The sequence below is a fragment of the Aspergillus novofumigatus genome (genome assembly GCF_002847465.1).
Source record: "Aspergillus novofumigatus IBT 16806 chromosome Unknown P174scaffold_6, whole genome shotgun sequence".
NCBI lineage: Eukaryota > Fungi > Ascomycota > Eurotiomycetes > Eurotiales > Aspergillaceae > Aspergillus > Aspergillus novofumigatus.
This window is the reverse complement of record NW_020194279.1, coordinates 2,306,089-2,327,341: the sequence shown is the minus strand read 5'-3', so window position 1 is coordinate 2,327,341 and position 21,253 is coordinate 2,306,089. Positions and strand designations below refer to the sequence as shown.

At 48.3% G+C, this 21,253-nt stretch overlaps 5 protein-coding genes across 5 annotated transcripts; 1 reads left to right on the top strand and 4 right to left on the bottom strand.

Annotated features, from left to right (window-relative positions):
* Positions 1-809: 809 nt before the first annotated feature.
* On the bottom strand, positions 810-3,361 carry P174DRAFT_462614 (grainyhead-like protein; the record flags this gene model as incomplete). The annotated part of the gene is made up of 5 exons (XM_024830142.1): positions 810-1,132; positions 1,185-2,476; positions 2,538-3,038; positions 3,141-3,278; positions 3,348-3,361. 5 exons carry the CDS (start codon positions 3,359-3,361, stop codon positions 810-812), a joined length of 2,268 nt encoding a protein of 755 aa, XP_024680732.1.
* Positions 3,362-10,472: 7,111 nt separating this feature from the next.
* Positions 10,473-13,007, bottom strand: P174DRAFT_373681 (uncharacterized protein; the record flags this gene model as incomplete). The annotated part of the gene is made up of 4 exons (XM_024822520.1): positions 10,473-10,636; positions 10,689-12,429; positions 12,531-12,620; positions 12,699-13,007. The coding sequence occupies 4 exons, from the start codon at positions 13,005-13,007 to the stop codon at positions 10,473-10,475; spliced, it is 2,304 nt and encodes a 767-aa protein (XP_024680731.1).
* Positions 13,008-15,038: 2,031 nt separating this feature from the next.
* P174DRAFT_261077 (uncharacterized protein) lies at positions 15,039-15,641 on the bottom strand. The gene has a single exon (XM_024821492.1). It carries the CDS (start codon positions 15,539-15,541, stop codon positions 15,236-15,238), a length of 306 nt encoding a protein of 101 aa, XP_024680730.1. The 5' UTR covers positions 15,542-15,641; the 3' UTR covers positions 15,039-15,235.
* Positions 15,642-16,002: 361 nt separating this feature from the next.
* On the top strand, positions 16,003-18,016 carry P174DRAFT_393885 (uncharacterized protein). Its single transcript, XM_024823612.1, has 2 exons — positions 16,003-16,407; positions 16,515-18,016. Exons 1-2 carry the CDS (start codon positions 16,348-16,350, stop codon positions 17,526-17,528), a joined length of 1,074 nt encoding a protein of 357 aa, XP_024680729.1. The 5' UTR covers positions 16,003-16,347; the 3' UTR covers positions 17,529-18,016.
* A 543-nt stretch (positions 18,017-18,559) lies between these two features.
* On the bottom strand, positions 18,560-21,240 carry P174DRAFT_444169 (putative DNA ligase I). Its single transcript, XM_024828017.1, has one exon. The coding sequence runs from the start codon at positions 21,112-21,114 to the stop codon at positions 18,613-18,615; it is 2,502 nt and encodes an 833-aa protein (XP_024680728.1). The 5' UTR covers positions 21,115-21,240; the 3' UTR covers positions 18,560-18,612.
* Positions 21,241-21,253: the final 13 nt, after the last annotated feature.

Genomic DNA, 21,253 nt, shown 5'->3' with positions numbered 1-21,253 from the left:
GTACCCTAGAAGCGGTTTCTGAGACTTCAACAGAATGAGGAGAGGACCGCTGACAGACCAGCCTTTGACCATGACGACAATCTGTATCAAAAACATATCAGAGTCAGAGTGAGAGGCAATGCTCATTCAAGTCTCGAAAAACCACATAATACTTTGCAAGATTAAGAATTAGAAGCAAGCAGAACACAGCTGAATGGCACAGGGTATCTATCTCGTGCGCGTTGTTCCCCAACTATGTTCTTGAAAGCACAATCGGAAGGCAAAGGAAACTGTAGCAGGAAACCTCACAGGCTAATAGGCTGATATGCGACTGAACATGTAACAATCCCGAAGCAAAATGGTGAAGTTTTAAGGTATGGAGGAAGGTGGGAAGAGGTCGTGAGAAAGATATGGCACATGAAATGGAGGAAACATCGAGAGGGATGAGATCAATAAAATCAAATAAAATCAATGAAACAATCATATTGCGACAGGGTATCATTGCCCGGGAACTCGTTTATTATCCCCGCAATCAACGCCCCGAATAACATCAAAAAGAAAGGGTCAACCAGCAAACCAAGCCCACAACCACAAAGGAAAAGCAAAGACATGGCAGTACTAGATAAATATCATTCCTTTGCCCAACGCACCAGGCGCCAAATAAGAGAGGTTATTAAACCGGAATGGAATCTTGCTTATCGTCGAATGTTGAGTTAGCGTTTTTTGTTCTCGTTTGTTTCGGCTTTGCTTCGCCGTTGAAGATGAAGAAGAGTCTTTGAGCAGACAGATTTCTGCAAGACAACGCATCTTTGAATCCGGCCATGGCGGCATCAGTAGCTCAATTTGACCTCCACCGCGGGGTTTAGGTGATCGGAACTGTTTGCCACTGCATTGTCGAACGCTGATGCTTCCGAAATCTCGACAACCATATCTTGGCCATCGGGCAACTCACGGACCACGTCGTCATCCACCATGATCTTGAGGCCATTTTCCTTAACGTGCAGAACGCGTACTATACGCTGTGGATCGATCTTCTGCTTCATCGAAATCTTTTCCATTAGATCACGAACGGTTCTCTCGGTCAGATAGACTGCACGGTAATAATCATCGCCGTTTCGGTTGGTCCGTGGAAAGCGAATGTAGAAACATGCAACTAGACTAGGTCAGTACTTTGGCCTCGAAGTAGGATCTCGCGCTCGACTTACTCGGCTTTTGAGGACGCTCCGCAGGTGGTCTATAGGTGGGATCGATATCCACAGCTTCGATGTATCCCATTGGGAGATTCGAACCTCCGGAGATTCTCTGCACTTTGACTGGATGCTTGAGAATCATCTTTTCTCCAGAGAATTCAGAACTAGGTCGCGAATTGTCCCTTGAATTGCCCATTGATCCCTGGTAGCCGGAATCGTAGAAACGTCCATGCTGCTGAAGCTGTGGGGGATGGCAGGGCGAGTTGATCGAGACATTGCTGCTGGTTGGTGACAGAGTATAAGCAGAGGCATCGATACTAAGACGAGGGTCACCGGGCTTCGCTGAGCCCTCTTTCTTGACCTGATCAAATGAATCGCCAGGTAAAATCACCGGATATAGATCCGGATCGTCTTGTTCGTCGCCCCGAAGTCCGAGAATACTCACGGGCCGAGTGGAAGTGAACATGTCCTGCATCATGGCTAACTTTGCATGAAGATCATCGTCCACGGACAGTTTCTCGCCATCCTGTGAGCTCATTGACCACGTCCTCTTGTGTTTGGAGATCTTCGCAGGGCGTTGGTCAGAACTCTTCAGAGAGATAGGGTTACCAGCCCGCTTCCGCTTGCCATAATTGCCTGCACCCATTTCGGCCTGAGCGATCTGCTGACGCAGCTTCTCAATGGTCTTCTTTACATGAGCGACGTCGTTAGACAGCTTCCGCTCCGCTCCATGGTCACGGAAAAGCTTGACTTTGCAGTAGCATACTTCGGCTTCGCGAGAATCTGCGCTCTCTGCACCGATCATCTCCGTTTTAGCACAAAGCCTAACGGGAATGCCTTTGACACCTTTGGAATGGCTAAAATCCGTGGATAGGAAATTGAATCGAACGGAGATGGCGCATTCAGGTACTCCAGTCGCCGGATTGGCGGTCCACGTGACACAAAATCCATCAAACGATGCACTCTCCAGTTGAATTTGCCGCTGCTTGTGGTCTTCAATGTCTCCTTGGATGGGATCGACATATTCAACCGCCTGGAGCTTGCCGCCTCGCTGATACGCCTCGCTAGAGCCACGTCCCTCTTTCCATAATTGCCAGCAAGCAGCAGGCTTTGATCTCTGCTCCTCTTCTTGAAAAGAGACGCGGATGAACGTGCGGTATCTTACCAGCTGACCCGTCATCGGCGGCGGGTTTGAGTCGACGACAGAAACTGAATAAGCCTGTCCTTTGTTTAGATATGAAATGGGAATTTCGTTCTGATGCTTGATCATAGCGGTTGGGGCACGCAATGTGACATGATAGCGGAAACTGAAGATGTTGGTTAGAATCTCTTCGTACTGTCAATGGCGGAACGCAAAGAATAGCTTACTTCTCACTAGATCCTGGAGTATCTGAAAGATCATGCGTGGTCGAAGCGGCAAACTGGGAAGTATTTCCCTGCATATCGACATCATTTAGCGACAATTCATCCATAGCATCGTAGCCTGAATCGCGGTGAACAAATGCGCTGGGCGCGAAAGACGCTTGCGGGGCGAATGCCTGTGGGTTGTGAAAATGTGGATTGATATAGTGTTGATCATAGTGGTCCAGGCCAAATGCCTGGCCACCAGCGCTTAAGGTTGGGCCGGGAATTTGTTGGGTAAGGGACATTGGTGTGATCATGCTCATGCCGGGCGTGTGTAGGTCTCCAGCTTGGCTATGGAACACTGGCCCCAAAACCCCCGAATTCGGTGTATAATACCCATTCTGTTGGGCTGAGAAGTTCACACAGGATAGAGAGTTCGGGTCGACAAATGAAGCTGTAAATCGCAAGTCTTGTGCGGCGCGCGGTGTAGTGTCGTTGACTTTGATACCATCACTCTCCATGAGCCTTTTTTTTTTCGGAGGATATAAGTCAGATAATGCCAGATCAAATGATGCGCAGGCACCGGCGAGTGATGAACTAATATAGAAAACTTAGGAGACTACATACCTAGACGGAGTGATAGGCTGGTTGCCAGCCGCTTGCCCCAAACCGGGAGCGTTGCGTTGCGAGCCTAAGGGGACTACCTCTGAGAAAGTTTTCTGGAATCGTTGAATGAACTCGTCGTCTGGCTTCTGGGAATTTTTCCTACCTGCAGGTGAGCATATATCCTAGGAGCCGGCCATAACTACAGCATTCATAGCGAATTTGACATACCTGTTGCTAAACATTGTGGGTAAACCCAGATGTCTGGGAGCTAAAGATTCAAGCGGAATTAACAGTTGATAGGAACGTTGAGCGACGAAGCGCCGCTAGAGTCAACATTCGGATCAGGCGGGTCACTATCACTGGGAGGGGACTGTGGCAGTTGTGGTTTGGAATCTCAGGGAAACACTCTCGTTCAAAGCGTTTGCGCCGTACTATGATAATTTCGGGTGGTTTATCACCGACACTCTTATCGTGATCCTGAGAGTGGCCACTTGGATCCGAGTGGCTATGAGTTTCGCGATTAGAGATCTTTTTATCGAAGGTTCCGGGGAAAGAAATCTGAGAATTTAGGGGTTGCGGAAATGTGGGATTGTGGAAGTTGGTTATAGCTAAAGCGTTCCTTTCTCGACGGAGACGGTAGTGACTGGGAGGATATGGCACCACGGACACAGGAAGGATTTATACGATCGCTCTTTCCAGAAGGTGGAAGAGAGAGAATGAGAGAAGAGGTTAGACGATGATGTAGGTCGAACCAGCAAAAGTTGCGTCAATGGTGGAGAGATCCGTGAAGGCGCGATATGAGTTAAAGAGGGGCGAAAAGAAGATGGTTGATAATGGGGTGTGGATTGGGAGGATGCGCAGAGGATCTAAATCGAAGGAACAGAAGCCCCAATGATAGTGGAATATGAAATGGATGGGCGGAAGGCTGTGTGGGCGGACAGCGAGTGATGACTTAGAAAGCACAGCTGCTCAGAACCGCAGGTACCTGGGGTGGAGGTCGAGAAAAGGATTCTGCCCGGGAGAATTGGAGATGAAGAATGGAATTAATTTAGGAAACAGTGCAGACCGAAAGGGGCCACATGGGCAACGTGGTGATGTCGAAAAAGAATAGTAGATGGGAAAAGGATTAAATGAACAGTGAAAACCTCGTCCGGAGGAAATGCTTCTGGAGCCAATTTCCCTTTATTCTCCTCCGGGCCTCTATCTTTGATCTTCCCTCAGAATATGCGTATTCAATTTAAAAAGGCGACGAAAAAGAGTTTGACCGCCGCGATCACTTTTTTGGGACGGAGTCAAATGGACAAGGCCCATGGATCGGTGGGGAGGCAGAAGGAGGGGTGGAGACTCAGTAATTTGTAAAAATTGATCTTCCGTTGAGTAAGTTGCTTCCATGCATCCCGGTATTATTGGTATTACAGTGTATGATAAATACAGTACTGGGAATACTTCATACTCTGCAACAGTACTCCGTACTCCGTACAACCTCATCTATAGCAAAAATAACTCAAGAAGGGCAAGTCAAACAGAAATTCACCTTTGACCGAACCATATGACATCATCTCCTATCCACAGCTATCCTATCGGAATATAACTATCAACGTGTGGGACCTCGCAGTTAGCTGGATCCATGTCCTAAGTCCGGCCCATATCAGAAACTGTGGTAACAGTCCGATATTGACCTTCCGAGAGCCCACGTAAAGGAAAAAGGGAAATACTGGACTTGTCCGCATACAAGAGAAGGACTCGAAACGTGCACCATCCTAGCTCAGATTCTTCCTCGCATAATGAGCAGGTAGATTAAAACCACAGGGCGAAGGGTGGTCTTTCAGTATGACCGCTTGCCTTTGATAAGACATGCGATAAGACCTCCAGATTTAGGCAGTATATAGTCCATTTGGCGGGTTTGTCAATGTAATGTGACTGATTCCATCTAGCAATACTCCGTACTGCAGAGAAATAGGTATACTCCGTAGTCGTGGTTGTTCTCAAACCTTCATTTCACTCATCTTTGCGCCTCCTACGTCTCCCGCAAGTCATTTGCTCCATAGTTGAATTCTGGAGCTTCAGCAAATCAGACCGCGGTTAACTGAGGATTTACCCTAATGAAAATATGAGTCCATACAGATGAGTAGTTGATGGTCATCTTAGGTGGTGTATTCAATCCATTGGGCACGTCGATTTGTCTTCAGGAGATCGAATTAACTTGGGAGTCCATCATTGTGAGGAATTCGCCTCGGGGGCTTGCTCTAACTGCACGAGCCAGAATGAGGCACACTCGGGTAAAGTAAAATAGACATGAACAACCTTATCTTGAGCTGCCATAATTGCGGTCAATGCGGTGTGAGAACCACTGCCATGTCCCCCAAGTACCGAAAGCACATTGAGCAATGTAGACAGGATCAGCTAACTACCTTACACCAACCCCTTGAAGTAAGTTTCACTGTTGCCGGTGCAGCAGTGCTACGCATGTACCTCCAGACGGAATTAGATATACTAGATAGCACAAAAGCATTGTACCATCGACCTGAAACCTCGCAAACAAATCTTCTCCCAGCCATTTTCAAGCCCTGTAACACCTGTGACGTGCTCATGGCAGCGTTGAAGCGAGGTACTGACAGCCTCGTAAGGTATGTATTGATGCAGGCTGTCACTGTATTGATGGAGCAATAGATATGAATGCCTGAGGCACACAGTATCACCGTTGTCATCCCGTTTCCCGTCCCGGTCAAAGTACCCGCCAATGACAACTCTCCGTTATGACAGCTGCAAGCCCGCCAATAAGATGTGTTACACAAGCACCTCCTGTCCCATCCCCATGATGGAATCCCTGAATTGTTTACGGATATTGTTCATCATTTTTATTTTTTCTCTATATTTTTCTCATTGTTTTTCCTTCATCACATACACTCGAGTCATTCCGGGATTCGGGTGATGCGCTTACAGAATAATTATTCAGCGATCTACAATATTCTATTCTAAGCACATGTGAGGAAATTGCATATTGCGAGCTGGGGAGCTGTTGTATCGAACATCAGACAAGAGTCTTCAGTAGCTACTCTGCAAGTGCTTTTTCGCTAACCAGATGGAGGCTCGAACATGTAGATACCGATAAGTACTTCATTAAGCTCTGTCGTTTAGTGGCTCTAAATGTTTTAGAAATGGTCTTGTCAAGTTGTCATGGCCTTCACCTTATTTAGCGCCACTGATCGGCAAGCTGGACCTATTTGCTGATTGGCTTGATTCGGGGAAGGCAGTGAACAAAGAGCAAACGAGGGATGGATCATCAAGGTGAGAAAAAGAAATATCCTACGCTGTGCGGTATGGCCTTATTACCGCATTGGGTAAGGAATATCTAACACCACGTACTCCGTACTACCTCACTAGTCAAGTACCATAGGAGCTTTTCATGGCCTGCATAAGATTCGTGGTCCTAGTGGTTGTGGTTGCCTTTGACGAAACGGCCAAACCCCGCGATAACGGGGATTCGTGGACCCTCATCCCTGGTTTGGGATTTATGTCTCGACCAGGAGAGCTATGGTGTAACTATGGCTAAGGTTCAATGACACATTCTTTTGGAAATTTTACGACCCTCAGGCTGACGAGTCAGGCAGATTCTTCTATCTCCTGATTCACATATAGCAACGAGTTATCTACACTGTAGATCAAGCCCTATGGGCCCAGTATTACATCCTTCAATGCATCAACGGCGGATGTAATACCTCTCTGAGCATCCACAAGATGATTTTTCGAAACTCTGACAACTTGATAGACAAGCCTTTCTGTCTGGAAAGAACGTCCAAAATTTGATACTCGAATCTAAGATGCAAGGGACACACGGTTATCCCCATGCAAGATGAGGCACTATCTACGCCACAATAGATGAATATCCACTGCTGTACAACCCCAATGTGTTACAGAATAAATGCAATGTGAAGGCCATGCAAGAATATCGTTTAGCGCATGCGCCATCCATTTCTACGAAAGTAGTACAGTTTCATCAAGTAGTACCAGGAGTTGACCACCTGTATTGGCATAACAATCACTACCTTGTTGATATGCTTTTGACTGATATGAGTGTCATTGTCCGTCATTGACTTTTTCTCTTTTTTTTGCCATCTGATATCAGTTGCACTCGCCGGTTCCCCGAGGACTGGAATATCTTTCCTGTGCACGAATGCGGAATCTCTCGCTTGTCAGTAACAACGGGGTTCTACTACTCTAGCCTCTAGTTCTACTTCTGGGTATCCTTGCCCCAAGGCTCCAAGGCTCTGGTTCCTGGGTACATATACGGCAGCGTACCAGATCTGAATTGTCGCTGGAATCTCATTTGATCTCACAGAGTAGCCTTTGAAAGAAATTGTGTTCAGCCACGGCTCAGATGTAGATGGGCATGACGGCTATTGGTTGGTAAAGTGTAATAATAATAATAATTCAGAGTTCATGTATCGAGCCACTGTACGTTGTTCCTTCCTAAGGTAGTAATACTAGATTAAGTGGAGATTGGCCGCTAACCTCGAATCGGAAGCTGGACAGCAACAAGCTTGCGAATCACAGTCGATGTGATATTTTCCGTGACCAGCAGTGGTTTAGTGTGTATGGTCCATATCAGGAAGCTATCTACTGGCTACTCCGCACAAGGTGCTCCGTTGAAATTTAGCAGAAATATGTACTTTGCAAGTCTCCACCAATAATATCGATTGCATACGTACGCAATAATACTCCGTACCAGTACCTTAGTATATGCGGGCTCCTTTTGTAATGGCTGGCTACTGGCTAGCTCAATTGTACACATTCGAAGACCGCATGGTCGCCACAGCGGCCATGGCGCCGTTAGCATAAGCCACATTTACGCCATCTGGCCTTATTTCGGGATTTGCATTTACCCCACCTTCCGAGTCTTCACCACAATCAGCAGCACATTCGTAGCGGAGGTCCAAGCGCCCTCCCTTCGTGTTCGAGGTCCTGAACTAAAAAGTATTTCCATTCATCGAGTCATTATTGCCAGTTTCACGGGACCCTACGGAGTAGCCCTAGTCACATACCTAATTTGCTCTTGCTGTCCTTCAGTCAGATGCCGAACAGCAGACAGCAACTGCATGCTTGAACCTGGTACATGGTATGTAGCACCTGCGTACCTCTCCATACTGACTGGGATTACCAACTTGCGTCCATAATCCATACCGACTGCATACTGCATGGCCCATAGCCTACGACAACTTCGAATAGAAACATCAAAACAAAAAATGCATGATGTCATTCCCCGCTTCAAGCCACTGCTGGGCCCCCCAAAAGTTCACACCCGATCCCACCAACCCAGCCATTCCATCATGATCGATGATCTCTGTCAAGCCTCGAGCTGTCAGTGGCGGGTTCTTTACCCAGCAGGTCCGCGGTCTCCATGCAATGGCCCCTAGCGCAAACGCCATCGGCGCTGTGCTTAGGCCATCAAATCATATTTTCGGGACCCGGGTAACGGGTCCAGATAGAAGTCCGGCCCCATGAGGCTGCTGCTGTCCTCTCACGTTTTTCTGTAATAGTTAGGTCCCGAATATTCGGGGTTCAATCTCTCATGCTATTCTGAGACTCTGAGTCTCGACATCAACGCTCAACATCCAACACACTCAGCATAAACGGAACCACGATCACAATACATCCAGTAGAGGGACCTGGAATAGCTGCGGGACATTATCCTCTTATCGGGTTTTTTTCCGCCAGCATTAAACTTTTCGCCTCACAAACAGCCACCAAGCCACAATCCCAGAAGACCAGTAAGCTAAGGAGCTACCCAACCCATAATCCAACCTCCTTCGGTACGTCCAAAAGTACCTCAGTACGGAGTAGCTAGGTACAGCTTGCCACATGCCTACGCCTACGGAAAATATATTCGTAGACGATTACACCACGAATTCTACTCATAGTAGAATTTCCGTTCCACTTTGACCAATAACATTTCTCATCGGGCAGGCACTGGGGAGATAAATCATTCGTACTCCGTAACTACTCAAAGATCGCTGACCATTTGACCCATCAAACATTACTCAAAAGATGACTTCATGATCTAGTGTACTACCGTATGCAGTAAGGTACATACCACTTGTGCGTAAGTCAACCAACTCGGCCATATCGAGGCGTGGTGTATTTCCGCGGAGACTACTGCGGCTTCTGATTGGACCTGGATAATGATTCCGGATGTCTACCTAACTAGGTAGGTGGTCTGTACTATAGCAGCAGCTAACTGGAGAAATAACGATCATTAGTACCATTGACCATTGACCAAATCCAGAGCTTTCGTGCGCCTCAGTCTTAATCTCATGACAGGTGGTCTGTCGTTTGGGCCTGTAGTGATGGTATTCTGTTGCTGCAGATACTGTACAAGTCCACCAAGCCAGATAGGTCAATATATATAAACGAAATATCAGTCTCGATGGTAGATAGATCTTTCTCAAGGACGGGAGCTTTTAACGATGGAAATCGATGCTCCATCATCTGTGCCGATGGACTAAGAAATGCAGTTAATCCCTACTACGAGGTATGCACTACAGTTGAGAATGGCAGGGGCTGGAAGATTGTTGGCTGTGTAATCATTGAACAGTCCGATCAACAATCCATTATGTTCCCATATATATATATATCCACCTTCCATCAATCGCAATCATTCCAGGTACGGAACTGTCCATGGCACCCAACGACACTGATGATGCATCTTGTAGCGTCCGTGGCACCTTCATAGCAGAAACCCCTCGCGCAATGATAAGTAACATTGAAGACCGGTGACTCCTGAACGCCCTTGTGATCCGCAAACAACAGGTATTTGAGTAATATGAACGCTGGCGTAACGCAAACCAGGATTGTGCCGCAATGATCGAACATGCAATGGTATCCTAGAATATCTGTCCGCGAACCTCGGACGAATGTCGCCGATGTAAATCTTGACCGATGAATAACAAAAGAGAAAGAAAATCATTTTCGAAAGTAAAGAACGAGAGTAAAACTCCGAACATGACCGCTGAGAGCGGTCTGTCAAGGCCGAAGATCTGTTGCGGGAAATTGAGGTCGCAAACTGCTGCTCTGGGCTATGTCTCGTAGACACCGAGCAAAAGAGTGAATAGAATGTTGCACAGCCCATACGGCGTGCTTTTGAGAATTAGACGACCAAGCGCTTGCTAGTCCCGCAAAGGAATCGCAAAAGCAGTATGGGAAGAGGACAATCAAGCGACGACATATTAGTGCATTATGATTAATGAGAAGCCGTCTACCCAGGATCCACAGGATCCTGAAACACCGGCAATTTTATAACCCAAAGGTGGTATCAATGTATGCCTGGGATTCTTGTTAGACCATGAAGCGCGCGTCCTAAGAAATGGGAGGATGTGAAAGGCGCGACACGTACCCGGAGCCTCCCCGAGCGTTGCCGAAAATTCCAGATCTCCGGCCTAAGCTTGTCAAAATCTCGATTCCATCGATCCAGGCACCGGCCCTGACGTAAAAACCGAGCAGAATCTCACCCCGTCGAGTGTCTGATGGAAGGGTCAGAGAGTGGTCATCATACTTGGGAACGGTTGTGCCTACCAAGTACAAACTCATCTCCACCGGGCTTTCCCCCTCGCTTCCCGAAGAGCTGGCTAGTAGAGTCTTCGTAGCAGAATTCTAGTCCGTCGAGGGCCAGTCCGTGATAAATCTTGATCGAGGTCAAAAGTTTGGTTGATACGAAGGCACAGTCCAGCAGCAGCTGCTCCGGTTGACTACCGTCCATTTGAGAGAAACCGAGCTTGCCGCTCTTATACCCAGACTGGCCCTTGGGTAATTTCACCAGAGACAGTTTGGACTTCAAAGAGCCGATAGACTCAACGGTATAGCTTCCAAGCGCACCAGAGAAGACGGCCAGTTTGACATTCTTCTTCTTTTCTTTCTCGTTGCCGAACAATCGTTGTCGGAGTTCACTTTCCGTTACAGTTACCTGTTTCGGGAGCCCGTTACTGCTGGATTCGCTGTTAAGGTACTCGATGAAGTTATGGCACACATCCTCCCCCTCAGCGTAAAGTTCAATGAAAGCGATGCCGGAGGAAGCAGTGAACAAAATCTTCCCGTTTTCGACAGGCCACACCTGCACGCTATCGTCCGAGCTCACGGGTGCGTCTGAAGGCAGGCGGAAACATGGATGGAACCTGAAGCGCAATGCATCGAGCCGATGCCAGCCACATTCGTCCTGCGGCAGGCACAGTTTCAGGCCCTGGGTTTTGGTTCGTGTCGAGAAGGGTTCGCGAGTTGTGAAAGACCGATTCAGACGGACATAGTCCCTGAGCATGATCCCGGATTCCTGGTGCGGACATCCGAAGAGGTGGCCAACTTCATGGAGGTGAGCTCCAATACCGATGTTCGCTGCTTCCCAACTCGACCCCGCCTCTCCGCAGTCATTCGCTACAAAGTCGGTGTTGGTGCGAGTACAGTCGGAGAAAGCTTCCACCACTTCCTCAAGGCAAGATGGGTAACTCTGGAGACAGTGGGAGCCAAATATCGCCATCTTGATGTTGTCCCCACTCGATCCCAGCGCAGCGTGGCCGGTGATCGTTTTGGATGTCTTGTCCCAGTGAGAGTCCAGAAGCAAAACTGAAACGTACTGCTTTTGCCCCTCCTTTGGTCGGAAGTAGTTCTTCACAGCTTCCTTGGCAATATTGAACAATTCATCTTTCTTAGTGGCAGAACCATGCTGCTGGGCGATATCAAGCGCACGGAGTTCTGCTGCTGTTTTATCGGTACGGACAACATGAACCTTGGCCTCATTCCGCATCAAGCCATCGGTCGCATCACGACGGCTTAGGGTGCCTGTCTGCCACTCCTCCTCGAAGCGGAAACACCGCCTCCCAAAATTGTTACGGAACATCTGCTCAGCGGTGAACGCTTGCCATAAGTAAGCTGCCGTTCGATATTTTCGGATTGCAGTTTCGAGGTCATTCCCTTCTCGCTGCTGCCTTTCCGGTACCGCATCGAAAGTCCCATCCGAATCCTTGCCAAGCAGAATCACCAGTTGTAAGGGAGGAGCGTTGACTAATGGCAGATAGTTTATGCTGATCCATGAGGAATGAATGGCAGGATAAGCGCTGCCAGTTGACAGCTTCGTGGAGACAAAGTCAAATCGTAATCGGTTGGGACCCGGTACTAAATGCACTAGGGCTTTGAAATGAGAGGAGGTGACCGGCCAGGCGATCGAAGGAAACCCGTCTTGATGGTGGTATACCGTTACACTTCCGTCCAGCGGATGTTGCCTTGGGTCTCCAATTTGTCCGTAAATCAGTAGCACTTTTTGGTGTACCTGTGGGAAGGAGAGAACTGTTAGTCCAGTTCTTTGGCAAGCAGATCACAGGAATAGACATTTCCGAAGCCACTCAGGTAGTGACAACGCAAAGCACGTACCCATGCATTATCCAAGATGGAGATAACCCTCGGAGCGTAGGGAGAGGACGGAGTTGGTGATCGGCTATTGATTGAAATTGTACTACCAGCCTGTCGGAGCAGTCAGAACCAAAATGAACAAACGTCAACCATCCTCCGGGTAGAGTAAACAATGCGATCATGACGTACAATCATGCTATTTCGCTGAGACGGAGGAACAGGGGCAAGACCAGGTCGCTGAGGGGGCACAGTAAGCGGGGTACTTGTGCCGTTGACATTGCTATTGACCTCGGTCAACGCGGGGAGATTGGGGGAGGAGGCATTGGGTTTGATAGAAGAAGGCGGAGTGATGGAGCTGTATGAAGCTGTCTCGAGAGTCGAGGAAGATTTTCCCGATGTCGTGTCGCCATTGGACGGGGACTCGAGCTTGAACTCGTTGGATTTGCTGGTATGGAAACTCGCCTTGGAGCGGCGACGCAACGGTTTGAAGAACGGCATTTCGTGAGTAGGCTACCCCTGTTAAGGTAGATGGATATCCTTCTGAAAGGGGTTTTGGATAACGAACGACAAGAACGAATCTGAATGAGGAACTCCCTGCAATTGGAAGGAGGCAAGAGACCCTCTTCTTTCCCTTGGTGCCTAGCACGTAGCTCGGTGGGTGATGGTTTTCCTCCTTTCTGTTTCCCGCAAACTCGAGTGTCTTACACACCCTCCAAGCAGGAGAAACGAGCGAACGACCCTTTCTTTTTCTCAAGACGGGAAAAAGAGAGAAGGAAGAGGAACAGAACTGGTTGCACTGGGCCGGTCAGGGCAGCTGTCGCGGGCAGAACCGCCTTACCGAAGGTAAGGACGATGGGTGGACAGAGGCAATGCCGCGACCGTTTGCGGTTACGGGCTGACGACCGATTGGCAGTGGACGATCAACCACTCCCGCATGAATTCTAGAAATTGACGACGAGCTTCTTCTAGTGTTGTGACTAGTATCACTATATAGTCTGTTGTAGCGAAAAAAAGACGATGATTTTCAGAAGGAGGGACAAGAGTTGAAAAAAAGAGGGGAAAGCAGGGCCAAAACCTGATATTTGGGACAAGGATGAAAACAATGGAAGGAAGAGCAGAAGGAAAAAATGATAAGCATGAGGAAAACAAGAAACAAGTAAGATGCCTGGAGCAAGTCACTACTAGTTTGCAGTTGGGTGGTTAGTTAGAACTTTGACGGTGATGGTGGCAGGTTGGCAGCTACTTTTAGTAGCCCGGTAAGCCCGTTAATCTCTTAGCATCCTTAGCGTCTTAAGTTAGTAGTATCAAACACCTTATTAGTGGTCTTTTAAGTTGCCTAGAGTGGATTGATGGTATGGGTGATGGAGTCCGTCATCATCACATACCTTGCCAGAAACCCTGAAGAAACCATTAGGTACCCTATCTATGTCTATCACATCTCTATTGAGACTTTATCCGTTCTTATTCTATCTCAACAGTTCCACTTCTAGCAGCATGTATCTAGATGAATACGAGCAGTAGTATCAATGCAAAGACAATCCTTCGGGCTTCCTGAATTCTTTTAACAGTCAAACAATTCAACACCACCATCATGATAGCTCACCGAAGTGGGTCATTCCCACCCTGTCCCTCGTCGCACTGCCTGTCCGTTGCGCTTGGACAAGGGCGTGTTACGTAGGCTGGACATGCCCGCCAGCCAACGGTACAGCGTCAAATAGTTAGCATAACAAGTTGAGAAGCCATCCGTGTTTCACTGACTTCCATGGTCTCACATCCTTGGTCCATCTGAATACTTACTGGTGTGGGATGCTCTTTTGCTAGTCTTGTCTCATCTTCAATCAGTAGTAGGTGACAGTCCTCCTTAAGGCTTCGCTATATAACTGTTAAACTCCGAAGTTACTCCTAAGGTGGCAGAATGTCATATACAATGACCTAGATTTAAGGTGGTATCCCTACGGACATATTGCGAAGGACACCACTTGGATTTGGTCGTCTCGTAAATCCCCTCCGAGACAAGGTCCAGGATGATAGAACGCATGAATCAAGAGGATACATCTTTAGCCACAGACGAATCTTCCATCTCATACCTAATAAGTTGATGGTGACCGAGTCTGCGTCGCGGTAATGCAGCTTTCAGGTTAACGCATCTTACTGATAAATCTGCTGAACTCGGTTCCCTCTTCCCCTCGTGTCAGCTTTTTATCAAAGAAATGATCTTCAGGAGCTTAAGGAACCTCTTGGCGATCTGGAAGTAGACTATCTGTCTGTAGGCGATTTTCGACTGGTAAACCCAATTGCTACAGTAGATTCCTCAATCTCGAAGTTCAAGCATTCCAGGCTGTTTCTGCGCCCCTGACTGCGCTGGACGTTGATGATCCCGCTTCTGAAACTGGAAGCAATGTGACCGGACGATTTCAACCATCTTAGCTGAGATATGTTGGTGTTGGTGGCTTTGGGGCCCAGACCAAACGCAAGATGATCTGATCCTATCATTCCCCTGACTGATGCAAGTAGTACTTGCAGACTTGCAGATTAGACTGCACAAATGCACAAATGCACAAATGCAAGTATGCAGGTGAAGTGGCACCTGGGCAGCTCCGTCCTGTCTGCTTAAGTTCTACTCCGTATCTATCCACACTACTCCTTATGCCCCTTCTCAGAATCAATGGATCCACTCCTGTCGTTTCAGGGCTGTGAAGGAACGAAGTACCTTTTGCAGGAGCTATCTAGGTGCTCATGATATAGAAGTCAAGGGCGACGAAACCGAAGAAAATAGGGGCACTGGTGAAGGAATGCATCGGAGCTGTGCCTCCTCGCATATCACTAGTATTGTCATCTGCCGGAGTGCTAACTAAGTTACCCGCTGCTATGTCAGATGCTGTGGCATTCCGACTCCATATTATATTGTTATTGTTATTACTATTTGGCAACAGGTCGAATGGTCGATCAAACGGGGCTTTTGGCGCAGAAAACTGAGAATACTGTTCGTGGAAGAATGGAGGTATCCAATTCCAGGCTCTAGCATCTGTCATTCCTCTGGCTGCCTCTAGATTTTCAATCGACCATTGAGCATGATACAGAAACAAACAGTGGTGAAGTAGATAGTATGGTCATAGGATGTCTAAAGGTATGTTGAACCGATCTACCTATGTATGTATGTTCCAGTGTCATGACATGGCAACTTTGTCCTCGTCAGAAAGCAAGCGACCGGAGACTTGTGCAGGCGCAAAGTACGGAGTGTCTATCACATTCTCAATTTCCACAAAGTAACAAAGTCAGGTCCACCAGTTCCCTGGGATTAAAATAGTTGCTCTTTCTACCTTCAATTACCTCTCAGGCTCTCTATTGTCGCTTAGTTCTCTCTGTTCTCGTCACGGTTCCGGCCCGCCTGCTGTCGAGAAATTAATCGATCTATCTAGTCACTTTTGGGCTTACGTTCTAAGTATTCATGGTTTACCTCATTTGATCTCGTGCCAGGCATAACTAAGTGAACCTCAACTTGTTCCAAATGATAAATCAAATCAAGATTAAATCCCTTTTCTTCTCCAACCAATAGCTTTTCCCCGGGACTTTGTGCTGTCACCCAGCGAACCATTGTCATTCCTCCAAACGGTGTTCCATTCCTGAACCTGGCCCGTCTCCCTCTATTCCCCCTCCACTGTTCAGCCGCCCTTGCTTCTTCCTCAACTCGGCCTGAGCCAGAACCCTTTTTGTCACTGCAACTCTCTAGCATCATAACCATTCGCCCTGGCTCATGATCAAGGAAGGGCAAAGAAAAGGAAAATACAATCTCTGTTCTTTCTAATATAGCTTTCTTTCCTATGCATCAGCGTCAGCAATGGCTCGATTGCAAGCGATAAACTCCGAGAAGACCATCCGCAAAATTGACATAGCCCAGGTAAGTGCCTTTTAGGAGGGTCCATGAACGCGCTTTCACCCAGCTTTCCTGTTTTTTGTCTCTACTTCCAAGCGCTCTAAAAACTGATTGAAATTGGTTTACTTCAGGTGTCTCTCAGCCTACAAGATCGTTTAGGCCTTGCCAAAGTCAAATATCAAAATGGTCGTATACCTGCCCTCGAGTCAAACCAGAGCGGTGGTCGACAATTTTCCCTTGCCAATGACAAGCCCTCCGATTCCTCATCCGAGATATCACATAGCCGTTGCGAGACCCCTATGACTTCTCCTCCTTTACGCACTGCGACCTATTCGAAGGAACTTCCTCGTTCGTCACGGAACAGACATGCGGCGACCTTCAATTCTCGGGTGATGCAGCCTATGTTGTCTGCTAGTCGAAAGCGAGTAAGGTCCGATTCAATACCGGATCGTCCCTCTAAGGCTCCACGGGTCTCGTGGAAAAGTTCATACCACTTGCCTGCGTCGTCACCTGGGTTTCACCACCATGCTGCGCATCGGCACCAACCTCTGCCATTCGTGGCTGAGACAATCCCGGAATTTTCGTCTCCGGCCTATCATCCTCACTCAGACGAGGAGAACGATCCAGATTTACCTGTGCATAGTTTCCAGCATGTTAGCTCGATGGTTGGCTCTTCCCCTCCTAGGACGCCACCTCCGAAGCACGCTCGCCTGGCACGCAAGAACCCAAATCTGCTTCACGAGGATGGCGCAGATCTGCTTTTGTATCTTGCAAATTCCCCAACACCAGCTAGTATTGCTGGCAAAGCCCAGGCCCGCGATTTTCCACCCTCCACTCCGCCAAGTCAACATGCCCTTTTGCCCACATTGACCCCTACACCTGGGGGCGGAGGTGTCTTTCCCAATTTCGGCACTCCAAGTCAACAGTTTAATTTTGCGGACTTTGTGAATGTCACTCCCAGTCCTGCGCAACCAGCTCGAGGCGGACGGACCCCTGGAGGACCCGTGAAGACTCCTCTGGCAAACAGAGACACCAGAAAACGACCGAACTTTGACAATCTACTTCCACCGAGCGCGGAAAGCCCGAAAAATCGACCAAAAGAGTCGGGCCTTGCTCTTCAACTTGGCGGAGAGTTGCGACCGTAGACTTCTATCGCAATGCTCTAACTGGCCGACAAGTCTTTTTTCGCTTTCTCTGTTCACAGATTCTTGTAACGACTATTAACGACCATACTATTATGTACATGACACGCCATATTCTGTCCTCGTTGTGATGCCCCAGTTCGTCTTTTGATTCATTCCCTTCTAGACATTTATGTTTGACTTGGTCTATCGTGACAGGCTGTGACCGAACGATGACCACGACACTAAACTGTCCATACATGCCATTTTTCCTATGTCAGATTATCTTGAATAGTCCTGTTTTCAATCTCATTTGTGAATACATCGCGAGCATGCTTATCCAAAACTCTCACACTGCTCTGTCTGATCTTCTAGTTATGCTAGTTGTTACCTTGTCCGATCGGTGTCCGCAAGGTAGAAAAGTACGCGGAGACTCAGTGGCTCGATTTTTAAAAGTGTCACCCCATTTAGTGCTGTGATTAGATAAGGCAGGAATAGGCATTATAGGCATTTCATGACCGATAATGTAGTTACTAAATTCATTCTACCAACCACCCGATTAAAATCCAAACAGAGCAATCAAGCATGTCTCGTAGCGTCAATACCCTGCGATTTGCAGCAACGCAATTTAAGTTTCAAAAGAGCAGAGAGTAATCTGTCACCAGGGATAGTGAGATGCCACCACATTCAATCTCATCATTACCCTTGCAGACTAGGGTATCAAGCAGTCTGAAACATGACGGATGGAATCATGAAGAGTCGAAACCAAGGAAAAAACAGACGCGACGCGTATGGAGTGGGGAAACACGCGTTCATTTCGCGCTCGCGCTAGAGCGAATATAGCTAGTACAGCGCCAAGTTCCTGGTTGGCGGGATGTTGGTCTAGCGCTTTGAGGTAAAGTGCCATCTGGTGGATCGGTTGTGGTTGAGCTTCTGCCTCAGGCGTCCCAATACTGGCTACCTTACTGATGGCGCTCAGATAATACGATTTGCAATGCTTTATGAGATAGGCACATAGAGCGAGGTATCTTCAAAGGCATATAATTTCGTCCTAGGCTACGTTCAGATCCCCTACTACCCATAAATCTGTTCAAGTCCCAAGCCTGTTCTACTCTTCCTGCCAACCTAGTTGCTCTGTGTCTTTGTCGGGGTGCTGCTCCTCTTCTTTCTTCCGTTCGGCCTGCTTCCGCCACAGGAGAGCCAAATAGTCCGACGTGGTGGCTTCGTCTATTGATTTGTCTTCTCTTACTCTGAGAAACCGAGGAAAGCGGAGGCTCAGTCCCCGCTCGTCACTCACTAAGCCGATGGCTGCTGTGTACGTCGGGCTCAGGGTGATATCGGCGAACGCCATCTCCCAGACCTCCTGCGGTTCGAACCAGACGTCAGGTTCGCCGTAGTACTCGACATACGCCGGCCGTGAGATGACGTTAGGCGTTCCCTCGGCGTACTTGTCCTTGTTCGCCTGGTAGAACTTGTCCGTAAAGCCGGACATGCATTTTGTGACTGCTTCCAGGCTGCCTGTTTCAGGGTTGCGGACGGCCATCAGAATGGGAGACCACCATTTGGCTTTTCGGCCTTGTCCGTGCCAGCCGGCAATGGGGATCAGATCCAGGGTCTCGGACGAGGTACTGTAGTCCTTCTTGACTTTGAGCCACGACTCGAGCCGCTTGTCTGGTTCGTATGTTGATAAGAGTGCCTTTCGTCTGCCGCCTTTGCCCGCCTTTTCGAGCGGTTCCCCGCTCGTAACATCCATGCCGTTGCCCGTCGAGGCCGCCTTATTCTGTTCAAGGTTCGCCTTGGGTACATTGTCGAGCACTTTGACCATGATTCCTTCGCATTTGTTCTGAAGGGCGCTTTTGAAGAACTCCAAGACCGTCTCGGAGTCCGCGGACGTGGCGTCGAGGCTTTTGACCCAAGTGAATCTATTTGGGATCTCCACGAATAGGCTGCGCAATAACTCCCTGCGTTCGCGAAAAGGCCGATCCAACAGTGGCTCGCCGTTTAGATACATTAAGTCGAACGCGAAGAGGCAGACATTGATGTTGATTGCTCCTATCTCCACGTTCTTCTTTGCTCGATTTGTCAGAACTTGGAACGTCTGGAGTTCACCGGTTTTGTTGTCTACTGCGACAACCTCTCCTTCCAATATGAAGCTAGAGACGCCCTCTCCTCTGATTTGCGTCACCAAGGACACAAGGTCTGGGTACTTCTCCGTCATATTTTCCAAATGGCGAGAAAATATCGATACTTTCCCCTTCTCGTCGCAGTGGACCTGTGCACGCTGCCCATCATATTTGTACTCGCAACTAAAATGCCGTCCTTGCAACTTTGTTAGCATTTCAGAGAGATCCCTCGTGATACTGCCCAACATGGGTCTCAGAGGCACATGAAGCTGCAGGCCGCACCGCAGAAGAAGTTCTTCGGTAACTCCAATTTCAAGTAAGCGTGTAACTAAGTCGTTGTAGTTTGGATGCCTGGCATATGATGCCTTCACTATTTCTTCCGCCCGGTTGTAAATTTCGGCCAGTTCCTCCTTCTTTAGTCGCGCCAGATCTTGTCGTGAACGGATCGTAAACTCTGCGCCTTCAGGCTTTGAGTATAGAAAGGCTCGAGCCAGCGCGATAAGCATCGTTGTTTTGACAGCCCCGATTCTTAAGTTTTGCACCAGCGTCCGTACAATATACCGACTCTCTTCCGCACCTCGAGTGTCTTGTAAGAGTTTCTCCACAATTCTCTGCTTGGACTCCTGGCTACCAGTCCCTTTGCTCATCGCAATCTTCCTCAGGGATTGATAGACACCTTTGATCGTCAGAGGCTTGGGCTTCATTAAGGTGAAGCTCTGTCTTTTCTTTGCCTCGAAAGCCACGTCGCCAGCATCTCCATACTTGTCGTAGAGACTTTTGAGCCCATAAGGACTGAGTCCGTAGACCTTCTTCAGTGCTTTCGATATCGCGGAGCCTCCCAAGCCAAGTTCCAATTCGTCGTATGGCGGGGAAATGGAGTTGGTCGCTAGCCAGACTGCTGGTAAAACACTGGAAGGATCGGCTTCAATCAGGACTCGAAGGAAATTGACCAGGGTATCAACGATCCTGATTCGACTAGTCGTTGCATTTGCCAACACAAATGCTCTAGTCAGCAGGGCATATGAGGCGTTTCCACCCTCCGTAGCCCAGCGGACCTGCAACTCTGCCGCGCATTTGGTCGAGTCGAACGTCAACGGACTCTGGTCAAAAGGGATGGAAAGACTTATTGTATCCTCTGTCCCAACGGAAGACTGCAATGAGATTGTATTTGTTTTCGGAACTTTACTAGGCGGTCCACGATCTGTCTCTGTCGGGGCGTCAGGTTCCTGGATAGGCTTATCATCCGGAACCTCAGGCTCCACGGCCGGCGCAGCACTCTCTTTATCGAACTCCGCTTGAAGCTTGCGAGCAAGAGCTTCGTCAGATAGTGTTTCTTCTGCTGCATTTTCAGTAGCAGAGTCAACAATCTGTTCCGTCTTCTCGGCTTTCTTGTTGGCTTGGCCCTGGAAGAATGACGCTATGCTCCGAACACGCTGTGGGGTTGATTCTGGAGCCTCTCTTTTGCGCTTTTTGGCCGGGCTGGGCATTTTAAGGCTTGAAGATCAAAATATTGAGTAGAGGCAGTTAGCAATGTGCTCGGATTTCAGACTACATGATGTCTAACTTGATAAAGGAGACGTTGAGTCATCGGAGTTGAACAGATTGTAAGGCGGTGTTGGCGTTGAT